Here is a 17,500-nt window from a genome sequence, read left to right on the forward strand (position 1 = left end):
CCATTGGTTGGCTCTGATCCCACCTTCCTTCTCCGTCTTGACCTCTGATTGGGAGCGGAAGGAACCAACCGGGGAGTGAGGGGGGGGGAGTGAGTGACAGTCCTGGAAGTCGCCGCGGCTGAGGCTGAACCTCGGGTCCGGTTACCAGGAGCGACCGTAGAGGTGAGTCGCGCCGCGTTCAGGAAAAAGGGCAGCACGAAGGAGTACGTGGAGGAGACTTCCCAGCCCACACGCTGCCGCGGTTCGCTCGGCCTCCCGTCTTCTTCCTCTTCCCAAGTAAACAACCCCCAGGAAGGCCCCTCCCTCTTCCCCAGGCTCGGCTGAGCCAAAACAAAACCGCCTCGGAATTGCTGCCGGAGTTCACCAAGGGCCACCTCTGTGCTGGGCAACCCGGCCTCCTTTCCAGTGGAGGAGGGATCCGGCGGGAGTCGCGCCCCGCTCCTCGGCCACGCTCGGGCCGTCCTCGGGGGCGAGAGCATTCCAAGAGCGCACCGCAAAGGCAGTGGCGGCGTGAGGGTGGGGGGATGGCTCGCTTGGCCGCCTGGAGCCGAGCAGGCCTTCTGCCTCTCCTTCCACTCCTCTTCTGACTCGCGGGCGTCAGCGGAGCGGAGTTAACCCCATCCCCTCATCTCATTGCTTGAGGACGCCTTCACCTGTCACTGGGTGTTACATAAACTTCCTAGTACCCTCCTGGCACCCACACCCTCACCTCCTTGTCGAAATTGGCAATGTAGGTGCTGCCTTGTACTTTCAGAGGTTCCCCTAGAAGTGAGAGGAGCACGACGGAGGTGTGAGACTAGAGGCATCACCATGGCTCTTGCATGTCCAGAGCACCACATGAGACTGGTGTTCCCACAGCACTAGAGGTAGATGGAGCAGGTGAGCATCTCTCTATCTCTCTCCTTTGCTTCTTTTGGGAGGGACTGATTTTGTCATACTTCAGGAATTGTGGCTGCTCTTTGTCCTGAATGGTAGTAACAGCACACCAGTTAAGCTGGGTGTGCCCCTTCTGTAGCTGTGGGCACTGCCTCTGTACAAGTCAAACTATGGAGCTTATTTTACAAAACAAGAAATTCCAAATCATGGGTGTGGTTGCTATTATTTGCAAAACTGGCCCGTATACAGACATGCACAGAATGAAAGTGTCATACAGTATTTCAGGGATTCTTCTATAAAGGATAAGGCATTTGTTCTAATCAAACAGCTGCTCTGTTTTTATGTTGGATTAATGGACCACAATTGTCTTCAGATTAATGGGCTCCTTGATTAATGGGCCACAGTTGTCATCATCATGTAGTTTTCCAGAAGTGCAAAGTGCAAGTCAATCCTGTTTTTCTTCCACACACACACACACACACACAAAAGGCAGGTTGTGTACCTGTGCATTTCTTACCTGTGGATTTTCTCATTGCCCAAGGTATGCCATGTATTGCAGAATTAACATCCTGAGATGTTTGCATTGCATTTGTATTCCACTTGCATGGAACCCAAGTTGGTTTACATGGTTCTCTTTCTGTTTACTTGTTTCTTTTTCTGTTTCTCTTTCTCTTTACTTGGTTCTCTTTCTGTTCATTTTTCATTGTTGTTGTCACAATAACAACCCTGTGAGGTACCTTAAGCTGAGAGTCAGTGACTGGCTGAAAGTCATCCTGTGACACAGCTTCATGACTGAGTGAGGGCTAGAACCCAGATCTGAGTCCCAGTCCAGTACTGTTAACCACTCTACCATAATGCCTCTTGAATCACATTTGCTTCCAAATGGAGAGCTCCTAGCGCTAACAGTTGAAGGACACTGTGCAACTATTTGATCATTTTCACCCTAAAAGATTTTCTGAAGTAAGATTAAAGGTGAAAGAAGCATTGGGGGAATATAGGAGTGTTACAGATGGAAAAGGTCAGGTGCTTCCAGATAGAAGGTTCCTATAGCTAACAGTCAGAAGGTAATTCCCTCTTAGTTTTTCTAAAAAGGATTTTCCATGATAGAAAGACAATTGAAGTGGTAGGAAGATGGCAAGGTTTGGATTCCCCCTCCATAAGGTTCCATGGATGAGGCAGGATGATTGTAGTTTTCCTTCAAGGAATTCAAGGCAGTATACCTGATCTTCTCAGTCTTATCCTCACAACAAACCTATGTAGTAGACTGAGCATCAGTGCATGACTTTCTCTTATAAATATGACTAAAAAGAAACATTGTTATTTTCCCCAAAGTCTTCTAAACTGACTGATGAGATAAATTGAGAGCCATTACAGTGTAGCAGTTACAGGATTGCACTGGGATCCAGGAGATCCAGGTTCTAGTTCCCACTCAGCCACCAAGTTCAGGCTTCTTGTGAGAATAAGATCAGGAGGAGGAGGAGGAGGAGGTTTATGCAAACCACCTTGAGTTCCTTGAGGGGGAAAAAGGTGGGATTCAAATAAATAACGTAGTTGTTCTTCACACTGACTTTTCTTTCCTCAGAGCCTGTGTGACGCTGGATGATGCCCATCTTGGTGACAACATGGCTCACTTTGATACAGAGTATCAGCGACTGGAGGCCTCATACAATGACTCTCCCCCTGGAGAAGAGGACCTGATGGTTCATGTCCCTGAGGGCAGCAAATGTGAGTACAGCTGACAGGCATCCCATAAAACAGTGGTGATGATGCTTGTGCTTGGAAAAATGCTAGTCTAAACGGAAAGCAGGAATGTGGATCTCCGGCCTACATTCCTGGACAAACTGTATTCCCTGTGCAGCCAGAGCCTAAGCAGGTTTTCTCAGAAATCTCATTGAATTCACTGGGGATTAGTTTCTGGTAAATATATTTAAGAGTCTGACTTCAACTTGTGTTGCTATAGGTGTGGGGATGAGTGGGGCAGTTCAGATGTAAGAGATCAAGGAGTCTATACATCTCGATGGAGTGCAGATCCTCTAACTGAGGGTGATATTTGCAGCTTCTAACATGAGACAATCTCTGTAATGGCACCTGTTTTGCTTCCTGTCCTGAGAAACCTGCTATGTTGAAATTACTGCGTTTTGTCTTGTCTCTGTCTTCTAGCTCCCTGGCATCACATTGAGAATTTGGATCTCTTTTTCTCTCGCATATCCTTTCTTACCTAATAGAAGGGCAGGGATTATTGTGTCCTTGCTGTGGGCTTTGAGTGGGAGGCAGTTCAGTTACAGCAGAGGTAGAAATTCCTTACAAAGTTCTTTTTGGTCTGAGGACTCCTGTATGGAGCCCACTCTAGACATTTGGACCTATTTAGCAGAAGAAGCTACCTGAGCGGACTGTTGGGACAACCTTTCTTTCATCTTCCCCGGGTCTACTAAAGACCTGTACTCTGACAGAAGGCAAAAGAGGAAAAGTCCAGGCTGAGGAGCTTGTGCTATCAGCTGTGACAGGGAATGTCAGCTGACTTGAAAGACTTATACTCTGTTTTTCTTTCCAAGTGTAGGTAACATTTCTTTGCATGTTTCAGTACTTAAACATTGTAACCTGTCTTGGGTATCTTGGTAGAAAGGCAGTATAGAAATTTATTGAATAAGTGAGAAATAATCAATGGAATATAATTTTAGGTATGTTAATAGATAATCCTTTTGATATATATTCAGGAACAAATAAAAGCATAGAAACATCATCTGAAACACATCTACGATTTGCAGAAAAATGGTAACAAAAAGAATGTAGAGAGATTTGTGCTGCTACCTTTCAGGGAAATTCTTTACGACAAAAAAGTTACTTCTTTTAGCTGCGTTCTGCTGTTCACGGCTTGTAGTGTGGCAGATTGAACTGGCAGAGGAAATGCCTCCTGTGAATTGGAGGAGGTTAGTCTCCAATGAAGCTGGGGGTGGATTCTGCAGCTAATAGTCAATACAGTTCTCCTTGACCATGACCTTCACGTCTATAACTTGCACCAGAAGAATGGATTCACTTGCATGCTTATCAGCGAGATCTTTGAGTTAATGTGAGTATATACCCCCTTCCTCTTACCAGTAGCTAAGACATGTAAGTGGGCATTTGCTGTTGTCAGGAGGACCTGTCAGGCAGAATAGGAGGGAATTGTTGATTCATGCTAGAAAATGAATCAACTTTTCCCTATCAACCTTTCCCGTGGCCTTTCCCTATCCCCAATTCCCTGCCATGTAGGTAGAAAGGACAATGAATTCTGTTCTTAATTTCTTACTCTTTACCCACATGCAGAATGTGTTTAGTACGAAGGACCCTGACTGCCTGGACCTCCTGCTGCCCTAGATAGGGCTCCTGGTCCACATGGCCTCCTGATGTGTGTTCCCTTTTCTCATAGGCAGTTCATCTTTGTTGTGGCCTTCACCACATTTCTTGTCAGCTGTGTTGACTATGACATACTTTTTGCCAACAAGCTGGTGAATCATAGCCAGCATTCCAGTGATCCAGTCAAGGTGACTCTGCCTGATGCCTTCCTGCCTCCCAACGAGTGCAGTGCCAGGTAAAGTTGACAATAGCCGTCCCTGATTAATCAGGATGAGAATTAGGAATGAACAGTGGGGTTGCCAGGTTTGCTGATGACAAGTCATTTAGAATGGTTAAAACACAGAGATTGCTGAGATTTCCAAAAGGGCATCTGTAAACTGGGAGAATGGGCAATAAAATGGCAAATGCACTTCAGTGTAAGCAAGTATAAAGTAAGCAAGTACTGGGGGAGGAAGATCCCAGCTTCACTGACCTGAGCTGGCAGTGACTGAACAAGAAAGGAATCTTGAGATTGTGGTAGACAGCTTGATGACGATGTTAACCCAGTCAGGGTGTATTCACTATGAAAAAGGCAAATTCCATGTTGGGAATTATTCAGATAGGTGACAAAGGTGAAACCGCCAGCATTGTAATGCAAATCTATAATGCAACCACACTTGGCAACTGCACTTTGTTGTGAGCCACCCCGAAGTTTCCTAAATAAATAAATTGGCATACTTCACACAGTTTTGGTCACTGCATCTAAAAAAAGGTTATTGTAGAGTTGAAATAAAGAGGTAAATAAAATGATCTAGGGGTTGGAACAACTCTGAAAAATGATTCCAATATCTGGGATTATTTTATCTTAGAAAAAATAACAGAAGATATGATAGAGGTGTGCAAAGTTATGCATGAGGTGGAGAAACTGTATAGAGAGATATTTGACTCCCTTTCTCATGATACTAAAATCCAGTTGGAGTCAACCCATGGAGCTGATTGGTGGGAGATTGCAGAAACATACAAGAAAGTACTTTTTCATACTGCATATAATTAAATTATGAATGTGCTACCTCAAGAAATAGTGATTGCCACCAACTTAGATGTCTCTAAAGATGGATTAGACAGAATCATGGAGGATTAAGTTATCAATACCTGCTAAAGATGATCTGCAGTATCACAAGCAACATGCCTCTGCATACCAGTTACTGGAAAATATGAGTGGGAAGCTGCTGTTGCACTCATGAAGCTTGTACTTGTGGGTTTCCCATTGCAGCTGGTTGGCTACAATGTGAAGCAAATTCTGAACTAAATAAAGTTTGGTCACATCCAATGTGGCTGTTCTATTGTTCACTGTATGGTAGGAAAAGTGCACTCAGTGATAGTTCTTGTAAAACTGGTCAGCCCATTTCAGTCTTTAGTTGGTTGTCCACCTTCTGGAAAACAGAAATTTCAAGAAACCCTTGTGAAAGAAAACATTGTATTCATTTCCATCTACTGCCCCTTATTGCCTTCTCTCATTCTTACTAACCCAGTTGCATTGATGTTCTAAGCCCCTTAGTACAGTGTAATGCTGTATCTCAGTGCTTCATGGCTTCATGCCTACCCAGAATAGTATAAATTCTAGTGGTGGAAGAAGGAGAGGGTCATATTTACAAAGCTGTAGTAGCACCTGCTTAGCTGTAAATCCATCTACCCAATAGGATCCAGGCTAATGGCTTTCTCCTCTCCATCCTGGTGATTGCGGGAGTTTTCTGGATCCATCGATTGATTAAGTTCATCTACAACATTTGCTGCTATTGGGAAATACACTCTTTCTATATCAACGCACTCAAGATTCCTATGGTAAGCTGCTGGGCTGCAGAGACCATGGATATACATGCACGCATCCATGTTTATGCATATAAAAAAAGATGTGGACACCTAAGTGGAACTTCATGGTTGGAGCCTGTTCATATTTCTGGTTATAGAGTGGCTTAAGGCTAGCAGAGCTTCGTCCTTTTTGCGTGTTTCTCAGGAGCCTGTGGCTGTTTTCTGTTCAAGGCTAAGAGTACTTTTGGGTTGCTCCAGCAAGACAGTTCAGTTTATCATGTTAATGCTGATCAGCTAGGCTGGCTTTGTAGTGCAGAGGAAGAGTATGACAGAAACCAGTAACAACAATTAGAATACTGGCCAGTTAGAGAATAGTGGCTTAAAGATAAGAAGTTGATTTGAAACTGAATCTCTCTCCTCTCTTCCTAACTGAAAAGACAAGCACATCTACTTAAGCATCAGATGCTCCCAACAATTGGCCCTTATCAAGTGGTCCGTTCTCTTACACAGATGCCACATTCTCAGTTGGGTTGAAGAGTAATGTTGAGTGTGCCTGCCCTCTTCCATTCCAGCTTGCTTACTAAATTTTCTCACAGAGTCTGAAATGGTTTGATTCTCAGTCACTGCCTGGCTTATCCCTGGGTCCACTGGCCTTGGCATTTTAGCTCTAAATTCTGGCTCCTCCTCCTCTGAATCAAAATCTGATTCCACAACTTTTGAAAGCTTTGTTACAAGAGAAGTGGGCCAGTCCCTACGAGCTCACAGTAAACAGACTGTTATTCCATTGAGAATGTCGTGCTACTAACTGCACTGTTTACTCGCTCTTCCCGTAGTCCAATTTACCCTACTACACATGGCAGGAGGTGCAGGCCCGGATTGTGCAAATCCAGAAAGAGCACCAAATCTGCATCCACAAGAAAGAGCTGACAGAGCTGGACATCTACCACCGCATCTTGCGTTTCAAGAACTACATGGTGGCTATGGTGAACAAGTCACTACTGCCTGTGCGCTTCCATCTGCCCTTGCTGGGTGACACAGTTTTCTATACACGTGGCCTCAAGTACAACTTTGAGCTTATTTTCTTCTGGGGCCCTGGCTCTCTCTTTGAGAATGAGTGGAGCCTCAAAACTGAATACAAGCGAGGCAGCAACCGCCTGGAGCTAGCTGAGAAACTGGGCACTCGCATCCTGTGGATTGGCATTGCCAACTTCCTCCTGTGTCCATTGATCCTCATCTGGCAAATCCTCTATGCTTTCTTCAGCTACACAGAGATCCTCAAACGAGAGCCAGGCAGCCTGGGTGCCCGTTGCTGGTCTCTCTACGGTCGCTGCTACCTGCGCCACTTCAACGAGCTGGATCACGAGTTGCACTCGCGCCTCAGCAAGGGCTACAAGCCAGCCTCCAAGTACATGAACTGTTTCATTTCGCCCCTCTTCACTATCGTGGCAAAGAATGTGGCCTTCTTTGCCGGCTCTATCCTTGCCGTCCTCATTGCCCTCACTATTTATGACGAAGATGTGCTTGCTGTGGAGCATGTCCTCACTACTGTCACCATTCTGGGTGTGGCAGTCACTGTCTGCAGGTGAGTGAGACCAACTTGAGAGGGAGTCTTCATGCTTTAGGAAGCGAGTGCTTTTTGATTTGTGCGTTTGGTTTTGAAGACACCAGCAGAGCAGTGATGGTGGTTTCGACTGTGAGAAGCAGCCAACCAGGCAATTGGCAGGTGAAAGCTAAAAGTATGCTGCTGATCAAAAGCACATTCATTGGCAAATGCTCTTATGCGCGATCCTTTAGTTAAAGCGGTAGGTACAACGCAACTGACCTGTTCTAGCCCTTGAAGAATGATTGCTAGGACTCCTCAAGAGGCTTTTAGGGTCCATGGAGGTACTGAGGTAGGCACTGTTTCAAGGGGCTTGGACCATCCACAAGCTTGCTTAAGAGAACTGGAATGGAGAAATGAGTTGGAAGTCTAAGTAAAACTTGATACATGAGAAATGGCACATGAACAGGATACCTGGGGATAATGTAATAGAGTGCTGGCCAGTAAAACATCTGCTTTCCCAGAGCTTGCTGTGCTGTGTAAGGATCTGTATTTAAAATTGCACAGACATTTTAGATGCTATATTATTAAACTGATCTGTCACTGACATGACTTTAGATTAGTCTTCCCCACCTTGGCACACTCCAGATGAGTTGAACTATAACACCCACCATTTTAACCCACATGGCCATTGACTGTGGATGATGGGAAGAGTAGGCCAACACATCTGGAGACTGACAGATGGGAAAAGGCTGTTTGTATTGACATTAGCTACTGCTGACTTCATATCAGTGAAAACCAACAGTTTGATAGGAATCTAACCTGAATCCAGACACTAGGAATTTGGCTGCTTAATCAGCTTGTGACAAATTGTGGCAAAATTGCTTTAGGTGAAGAGGCTTTATCCATTTTCTCCCTTTTATCACAAAGGTGTGTAATCCAAAAGCTGACCTGTTCACTCTGAACAAGAAAATAAGTTGGAACAAAAATAAATGAAATTTATTTCATTATAATTTATTTAAATCAATTGCACTGGTTAAAGGCAACAGTGCTAAATCTGAGCTGCTAAGAGTGTCTCTCCAGAGCCTTGCAAGTGTATCCATCCTTTTGTAAAGAGGAAAATTTAGGACTGTAAGCTGGACAGCCTGAGGACCTGGACCATGAAACATGCAAGCTCATCTGACCAGCCATTTTTTAATCTGCTTGGAGTTATCAAATGGTATAGATCTAGTTGATGCATCTTTGTGTCCCATCTGTCCCCCAGATCTTTCATCCCGGACCAGCACCTGGTATTCTGCCCAGAGCAGCTGCTTCGGGTGATTCTGGCACATATCCACTACATGCCTGATCACTGGCAGGGCAATGCCCACCGCTATGAGACCCGAGATGAATTCGCCCAGCTCTTCCAGTACAAGGCGGTGAGGAGGAGGGAGCAGGGAAGGAGTGGGAAGTGTCGGGGGAGCTTGCCTCGTTTAGGTTCCTTGTACATCTTGTCTTCAAGTGTCCCCCCAAAACTGAGGAAGCTCTTCTGATGGCAGGGCGCATGGGACAAAAGCCATACCTGGAGCCTGTCCTTGAGGCTGTGGTGTGGAACAAGTGATTCCCCACTGTGGTGGTTCCTTGAATTTAGTACCTTTGTCTTCCTTATTCAAGGTCTTCATTCTGGAAGAGCTGCTCAGCCCTATTGTGACTCCCTTAATCCTCATCTTCTGTCTGAGGCCCAAAGCCCTGGAGATCATTGACTTCTTTCGTAACTTCACAGTGGAGGTGGTAGGTGTGGGAGACACCTGCTCTTTTGCCCAGATGGATGTGCGCCAGCATGGACACCCTGCGGTAGGTCCCAGCAAAATTGGGAACTTTGGAGTGAATTGCATACAAACTTCTTGGGTAGGATATAAAGTTTTCTCTTCTGCAGTTGGATGAAATCATGTTAGGCAGTGGCTTCAGTATCTCAAGTCACATGGCACAAACTTTTATGCTCACACGATAACATTTGATTTACATGAGGTGGTGAATGTATAATTGCTTTCAGAGCTTAAGCTTAGGTTTTCAGGGTGGGTGATGTCATTTCCTCCTTTAAAAAAATGAGGCCAGTGTTCTACACAGTTAGTACACTTGCGAAATTTCCTTTAACACTGTGTTCTCTCAAAAAAGTACTGATTCCTTTCAGAAGGTATTTGGTTGATGCCATGAAAAGTAGTGGTTCAAAGGGGGACTGTATTAGTTTTGCTTAATATATGTAAGAATCAGTTGAAAAGCATTACTTTACTTGCCTTCTTGGTCTCAAGGCCATGGTTAATAGTTTATTAGGGTTTGAACAGGGTTTTGTGCCCAATCTCTGCTTTTGACCAGAGAGCAAGACCTACAGGCAACCCTGTTTTCATGCAACAAAATACTCGTGAGGGTCTGCCCTGCATGTAGATCACTTACTGCAAGATTGTGAGAGTCAAACAGTTCATGGTGGTCTCTGTATCCTGAAGGTGTCATGCAGCTTGTACGGTATTTGTAGCCTTTGTTTAGTTTGACTTTTACAGTTGGTTTTGGCAGATGTAGATGGTTGGATGTATCTGGTGGAGGCAGTGATGTGGTTTAGACTCCTCTGCAACTTTCTTCCCTGTGTGTTTTGCAGTGGATGTCGGCTGGGAAGACAGAAGCTTCCATTTACCAGCAGGCTGAGGATGGCAAGACAGAACTGTCCCTCATGCACTTCGCCATCACCAACCCACACTGGCAGCCGCCTCGGGAAAGCACAGCCTTCATTGGCTTGCTCAAGGAACGTGTGCACCGGGACAGCAGCCTGGCCCTGGCCCAGCAGGCTGTCCTCCCTGATAATGCACTCTTTACCTCCATCCAGTCCCTTCAGTCAGAATCTGAGGTACCTGTCCTGAAGATGGAGGGAATGCGTGGGTGGTAAAGCAGGCTGTAATCCTGACTTATGAGAGATTGAAGCAGGATGCTGAGCTGGTTTTGTGGGATATGCCCATTTTCTTGAGTGCTCTGCCCAGAGACAGGAGAGGACTCTCCTGTCTCTACATGGGCCTCAAGGTCAGGGGAGTCACTTGGGCGCCAGGGTTGGGGAACAGCATGTCCCATAGTGACCTAGTAGGACCCCTCTTCTTTTTAACACAAGCACACTACTTCTGCCACCTTTTATTTCCTCTGCAAAGCCTAGTTATATTTGGCTAAGGTTGGTGTCCTCAGGCTATCCAACTTATTCATTGTTTTACACTTATCTATTTCCAAATTCCTTTCCTGTTCCTTTCCTTGTAGTGATTAACAAACCCATTCTCACTGAATAGCTTATCTACCTTTTGTCTTTGCAAATGATTTGCCAAACAACTGTAGCATCTCCTCTTCCAGTAGTTACAACTGAGAAGCATTAGCACTGCTGAGGTTTGAGGTGGGTGGGCTAGTTTCCCAAAGGTGGAAGTAAAATATACCCATCCTAGGGTAGAGCTGAGGATGGATTGTGGTGGTAGAATATCACACCTTGAAATAGGCAGGACTTCTCTGTTCTGCCTAAGTTATGCTTTCTCCTCTGTTCTCTCTCTGCAGCCACACAGTCTGATTGCCAATGTGATCGCAGGCTCCTCAGCACTGGGCTACCAGGCAGCCCGTGATGTGCAGGCATCATGGCAACTCTCCGCTGTATCTGAGATGGCATCTGTCCTGCGTTCTTTCTCCCCTCTCCAGTCTGCTCAGACTGCCCATGGGAGTTCTCATGCTGATGGTTCCCAGCTTCGGGGCCCTGGCACAATGGCAGGCTCAGGGTAAGAAGCTGCACTTGGTAAGGATCTAGAGAAAAAGGCATTGTGCCAGCACTTTACCTAGAAGGCATTGGTATAGTTGTCTTTAAGGACAGTCTTGCAAATGACACTTTTCCCAGCAAAAGTATGTAAGAGTGCTAGAGGATGGCCAATTGTTCTCTTAGATGTTCCTTAATTTTTTTGTGAGTTTTGTCTGCATCCCTTTGTTCTCCACTGGGTGCTGAGTGCCTATGATTTCCTTCCATTTGGAACAGAAGTTATGAGGAATAACAGAAAATTATCCAGTTGCACAAAAGACTGTTAACCATGTTTTTAAAGTCCTATCCTGTAGATGGTCTGCATACATGATCTGTGGGACAGCCTTCTCCAATCTGGAAAGAGCCCTTAAGATGCTTTGGACTGCATCTCCCCCCATACCTGACCATTGGCCATGCTGGGTGGAGCTGATGGGTGTTGTAATCCCAAGTGCCAGCAGGCACTAGGTTGGGGAAGACTAATCTGTGGCTATTGTGATGTTGTAGAAGTGCTACAGCTGATGTTGTCTTGTTTAAGTTTGGGCTAATGAGAAGCTGCTATATTCCGGATTTATTAGGGCATGGGGTGCTTGGAAAGTGTCATTCTGTACACTATAGAATCCTTCTGCACACCACATCCTGAGTCCCCTTTCTCTGTTCTGGCTGCAGGGCTGATGCAAGAACAGCTAGTTCCGGCAGCAGTGCCTGGGAGGGTCAGCTCCAGAGCCTGATCCTTTCGGAATATGCCTCTACTGAGATGAGTCTGCATGCACTCTACATGCATGAGGTGAGCTGAGCCAAAAGGAGTATGCAGATCTTGGCACTGGGCCAAAGAGATACAAGAGCCTGAACAGCCCTGCCAGAGGGGAACATAAAGGCCTGTGCACTGTGATGCACACAGCATCATCTCAGGATCAAGCCAGAAGCAATAGTCCCGCTCACTGGGTCATGACATATGAGAAGCCATATGTTCCTAGACATCACGTATCAGTAACTCAGCCCTTGGCGAGTCAGAGGAAGCCCCACTTTAGCTGGGTGGTAGAGAAATGGCTATTGTTTGTTTGTTTGTTTCTTTGTTTAAAACTTTTCTATGCTGTCTTCCATCAAATAGTCTCAGGAGAGTCATACAATAAAACAAAGTAAAGTAAAGCATCAGTTCTGTATGATAAAATCCCAATTAAAATCACAATCTAAACCGTAAAATACTGGGAAAAGATAAAGGTTTTGGCCTGGCTCTGAAAAGAAGAAACAGACACTGTTCTGGTGTTGACAATGAACTTGATTGGGATCGCTGGCAAGATCCTTTCCCAACCTGCCCCCACTGATCCCAGTACAGCTGACACATCACTTTTTCCTTGCTTTTAATAGTGTGGAAACAGCAATCTGGATTAGAAAAAGTGAGATGCTCTGAATACTCCCTCTAGTGATCTCATCCCCTTAGTTCAGTCTGTAGGAGAGGGATAACTAGATCTGGGCACTGAGGTCTGGGTGGATATGCGGAAGAGTGTGTGCAACACCACCAGACTCAACATAAAATTCTCCAAAATCTCTTTCATCACATGCTGAAGTTTGAACTACTTAGACTTGTGTTTCAGGGAAGATAGAACTGCATCTTGCATGGATGCAGGGGGGGAACCTATGTAAGGCCACTTGAGGAGCAGAAATGTGTGCATTTTGGTTGTATCAGATCCTAAACTGAAATTACTTGGGATGCATCAAGTAACTTGATGTTGAGTGTGGTCCTGAGCTGTCTGTTAACTTCCCCACCCCGCATTATTCACACAGTTGCACAAGCAGCATGCCCAGCTGGACCTTGAGCGGCACCTATGGCACCGGCGGGAGAGTGATGAGAGTGGAGAGAGTGTACCAGAGGAGCCAGATGGACAACATGGCACTTCCGGGGGTGCCATTCCTCGCTCAGCTAGCTATCCTCTTGCCTCACCTCGCCAGGCTGGAGATGAGACAGCTGCTCTACAAGCAGGCTTCCAGCGCCGATACGGTGGTGTCTCAGGTACAGTTAATGACAGTTAATAATCTATTTGCATTCCTTGGCTGAAAAAGGCCTTGTTCCCTGTCCAACATCATCCATACGTGTTTTATTAGTTCAGGATTTCTCCAGGCATGGATTACACTGAGCTTGAAATACAGCTCTGCAGTTTGGTAGATCTTTTTGCCCAATTAGATGGCCAGGGCATCATATAGAAAAGGCAAGCCCTGCCCTGAACTATCTATACCCAGGGGCTGCCCCTTTCTTAGTGTCTCTGCCTTCACTCATTGTTGCCCAGCAGTAGTGAAAGTAAGTGGGTATGGTCAATTAGGAAACGCCAGCCTAAGGATTAGTACTAATAGGAGGGTACAAATAGTCCCCAGGTTAAGAACAAGTTCCGTTTCTGAGAACATCCTAAAGTTAAATTCATATGTAAGTTGGATCACATAAGTAGGCCAAATGTTTATCTTAGTATATGTATATATTTTACTTTTCTAAGCATATAAAACACTTAAACATTTCCATATTCACTAAAATATCTTAAACACAGTAGAATCTGTGTGTATGTGTAAAATACGGTATTGTAAAACAACAACAACAAAAAACCAGTTCTTAAAACAGTTTAGAACATTCTTGAGGTAACATTAAGCCTAACATTAATGGACCTGGTGCTGAAGAGTCAGGGTTTGATTGTGCTGCTGGAGAGGGTGGGGATTACCACTGGAGTCTAGGGTCCAGAATCTGCAGAACAAAAAGCCACAAACAGTGTATCTCTTGGGAACTACACAGCCACTGAGAGATACATCACCAAATGTGTTGCGTAGTTCCCTAGAGATAGTCATGACTGCCTCTAGCAAAAAGCCATGACTAACTCTAGGGAACTATGCAACTGCTGATGAGGTGTTGCCAAACAGTGTGTAGTTCCCTAGATATAGTCATAGCTTTTTCTAGAGATATTCATATATGGCAGTCAACATGTTCAAGTATGGGTTCATCATAACCTAGGGACTGCCTCTACTGTCATAAGCTCAAAAAGTTCCTATACTGCTGCTATTGAACAAGGCAGCCTTTTGTCTTGGTTTTGGGCTCCATTTTCTCTTGCTGTGAAGTTACAATTCTTTCTTCAAACAAGGGGCATGGTCAAAGATGGGATTATGGAGTGTTGCTTAATGGGCTTCCTTAGAGGAATAGAGAAGGGGCTCAAAGATCAATGGTACCTGTAAGGGATGCTGTTTGTACTCCCACTCTTGCTCCTCAGCTATCTTTTTTGGGTGAATGACATCAGGGACTGAGGAGGCTGGAAATTTCAGCAAATTTAATGGAAGCTTGTCTTGTTTTAATGATGGATGCCCTCTGCTGCATTCTTTCTTATCTGTCCTGACAAAGACCCAGGTACGGTGAACAGGGCCCCATCACACTTTGCTCGACTGCCGCTTGGGGGTTGGGCTGAGGATGGCCAGACTGCTCGACACCCAGAGCCTGTCCCAGAGGAGAGCTCAGAAGATGAGTTGCCACCTCAGATACACAAGGTACAGCCCATGTTCTGCTTTGCTATGGGCAATGAGTGGGATGTGTGGGGCAGGAAACAAGGAATAGCCTATCTCCTTGCTGGGGGATAAACCCTGCTATATTACCATTACTTGGAGTGTTTCCAGATGAGACTTTTTATCATGCCATCACCCTGCCTCATTCACAGGTCCTGCATTTCCCCATTATTACCTCTGTATTTTTTTCCTTACTGTTTAAAATCCATTCAGGAAAATTATTTTGCACAGTATCAGTGGATTTGTACTGCTAACCTTCTGTCCAAAAATACATCAGAACTACTTGTCCTAAGATTGTTTCATAAATTAGTTGATTCTGAGTTTAAAATGGTATTGCTGAAATTGTGTTGTTTGACATTCAGGTATCCAAGTGCTAGCAAACCAAGTCAGTAAAGCCTATTAAATCATGAGTGGCTAAAATGTCTCTTTTCCAAAGAGATCCAGTCTTGTCAATATAGGAAGGAAAATAGAGATCTATGGAGAGTTTGAGAACTAGAAGCCATTCCAAGCTTTCTACTGGGTTTCTTTTACTTACAAGAGGGTATTCCAGTGTGTGTAGTATTTCTTGTCCCCGCATCACAAGCTGTACTTGCCAGACTGTCCTTCATACAGCTGTGAACATTACAGAGGTCCAGCATAGAGTAATGGTGAGTGTTGAACTAGGATTTGAGAAATCCGTGTTCTGTTTGCACTTGGCCATGAGGTTTACTAGACAGTAGACAGACACTCACCCCAGTATACCTCACAGGGATGTTGTTATGAGGATAAAACAGAGAGGAGGAGAGCCTTGTAAGTTACCTTGGGTTCCTTGCAAGAGGAAGAAAAGTGGGCTATGAATGCAGTGGTGTAATAATAATACCAATAATGGTAATACAGAAGCCTTTTTCTCCTTTGGATGTGGTCAATCTGGGCTTTAACTGATCTTGATTACAAATATCCTACATTCATAAGTTACTTTTAAAAAATAAGCAGAGAGATTCTCAGGAAGCCAAATCCTGCTTGTCCCCAGATTTACAGTAGCTTGGATTCTGATTAAGTCAGTCTCTCTCCTGTCAGAATAACTGCTTCTGTCCTACCAATCCCCAACAGGTGTAGCTGTGAAGGCTGAAGATCTAACGAGGGTTCCAGATTCTGGGCCCGCCTCGGCTGCTGGCACATTGGGTTAACCTGCCCTACAAGGTATGGGTTGGCCCAAGTGTCCATGTCCTGGACGTCAGTACCGGAGGGAAGAAGGTGCAAGTCAGCAGTGCCTTTGTGGTGGGCGGAACTCTATCCAGACATGCATCATGCCAGCAGCACACTACACGTGCATAGGCTGGATGTGTGTGTGATTACATATATTTGTCTGTGTCTGCATATGTGTCGTCCGTGTTGGAGAATCATCTGAGACCTGCACAGAATGCCACAGAGCACACAAGACAGCAGGGCGATGGCAGGCATGCATCCTGCCTGGAATGTTTAGGAGAAGGACCTGCAATATGGACCCTGTGCAGAGGCAGAAAGAGCTGTACCACTGTCCAGACCGCACCGTGATTAAAGATGCAATCAGGAGATAGATTTGGACTCAGGAAGAGAAGGGCTGGGAGAGATTATTTTTGTAACAGGAATGGGGCACAGGCTTCCTCCAGTGGCAGAGTCGGGCGTTCACCAAGCTTGTGGCTCTTCTCTGCTTTACCATTCACTCCTGAACTTTGGAGCCAAGCCACACAGGGCACCCTTGTAGGGCTGTCCCCATTTCCAAAGCAGGACTTGCTTTCCTGATGCACAATTAATTGCATTCTGCCTGGGACCACATTTGTTTAATGTCCCTGTTGCAATCTCAAAGCACAGGCTTAGAAAGGTACACCACATCCTTCCCAGGATTTCTTTTAGCCTGTAGCTGAAGCAACCTGTGTCATCCCCACACTTACCCAATAACGCCAAGCTTGAGTGCCTCACTCTTCACAGAGATGGCTCTGTTTGGAGGAAGCCCCTTGTCCTTTTCTTGTTCCTACTGCTGGGGCGTAGAGTTGGGTGTGGGGCTCTGCATCACGTTCTGCACATGATTGTAATTGTGGAAGGAGGGCAGGCACCATCGTACTGTTCGGATATTTCTCAGATCCCCAGACCCTGCTTGGTTTTTTCTTCAAACTGGTGCTGCTGCACTTGTGTGTTCAAAATACGAAAGGAATCAGGATGCCTTGACAAGAAGCATCCAGTTCTAATGGGGTTGCCAGCAAGAGAAGGGTTCCTACATGCCAAAAGAAATAGAAACCTGTCACATAAGGCGTGAATGGTCTTCATGTTTTTCTAACAAGCAGACATCCCAAAGTATTTTTGAAGCTTTCTGCTTGTTCTGCTGGTTCTCCACTTACGCTAAAGGACATCGTTCCACTCTTGCACCTGTTCCACTGCCTTTTTCCCATTGCTGCCTGGCTTTAGCACAGCAGCAGGAGACCTCATATTTGCATAGCTAATACCACAATGAATCCTTTCTAGAGGGCCAGTCAAAGTATTGCATCCCAGAGGGCATGGTCCAATCCAGCTATCCACGCATGGGTGAAGGGTCCCCCATCCCTTGGCCAACCCTGTAATTCAACTCCTTATCTCTCTGGGGCCAAAACTGTACCACTATTTTTTCAATGGGTGTTGTAGCCTTCAAGAACCGCTTG

At 45.4% G+C, this 17,500-nt stretch overlaps 1 protein-coding gene across 4 annotated transcripts; it reads left to right on the forward strand.

The window, feature by feature from the left end:
• Nucleotides 1-28: 28 nt before the first annotated feature.
• ATG9A (autophagy related 9A) lies at nucleotides 29-17,500 on the forward strand. Of its 4 annotated transcripts, none has more exons than XM_044438289.1 (16): nucleotides 29-162; nucleotides 755-879; nucleotides 2,459-2,601; nucleotides 3,037-3,080; nucleotides 3,879-3,943; nucleotides 4,283-4,444; nucleotides 5,889-6,030; nucleotides 6,831-7,579; nucleotides 8,802-8,955; nucleotides 9,191-9,370; nucleotides 10,167-10,412; nucleotides 11,093-11,307; nucleotides 11,988-12,105; nucleotides 13,104-13,329; nucleotides 14,692-14,834; nucleotides 15,939-17,500. In XM_044438289.1, exons 3-16 carry the CDS (start codon nucleotides 2,499-2,501, stop codon nucleotides 15,942-15,944), a joined length of 2,553 nt encoding a protein of 850 aa, XP_044294224.1. In that variant the 5' UTR covers nucleotides 29-162; nucleotides 755-879; nucleotides 2,459-2,498; the 3' UTR covers nucleotides 15,945-17,500. The 4 variants fall into 4 exon arrangements, with proteins under 4 accessions (XP_044294224.1, XP_044294227.1, XP_044294226.1 ...); XM_044438290.1 differs by having other exon boundaries at nucleotides 107-162; nucleotides 735-879; XM_044438291.1 differs by lacking the exon at nucleotides 755-879 and having other exon boundaries at nucleotides 88-162.

This window comes from Varanus komodoensis, unplaced genomic scaffold (genome assembly GCF_004798865.1).
Source record: "Varanus komodoensis strain SLA01 unplaced genomic scaffold, ASM479886v1 scaffold32, whole genome shotgun sequence".
NCBI lineage: Eukaryota > Metazoa > Chordata > Lepidosauria > Squamata > Varanidae > Varanus > Varanus komodoensis.

Excerpts from the sequence above, each read along its gene's own strand:
- ATG9A (XM_044438289.1), top strand. The coding sequence starts at position 2,499 with ATGGCTCACTTTGATACAGAGTATCAGCGACTGGAGGCCTCATACAAT. Across the intron at positions 3,944-4,282 it reads AGCGAGATCTTTGAGTTAAT|GCAGTTCATCTTTGTTGTGG; the intron begins GTGAGTATATAC and ends CTTTTCTCATAG. Across the intron at positions 9,371-10,166 it reads GCCAGCATGGACACCCTGCG|TGGATGTCGGCTGGGAAGAC; the intron begins GTAGGTCCCAGC and ends TGTGTTTTGCAG.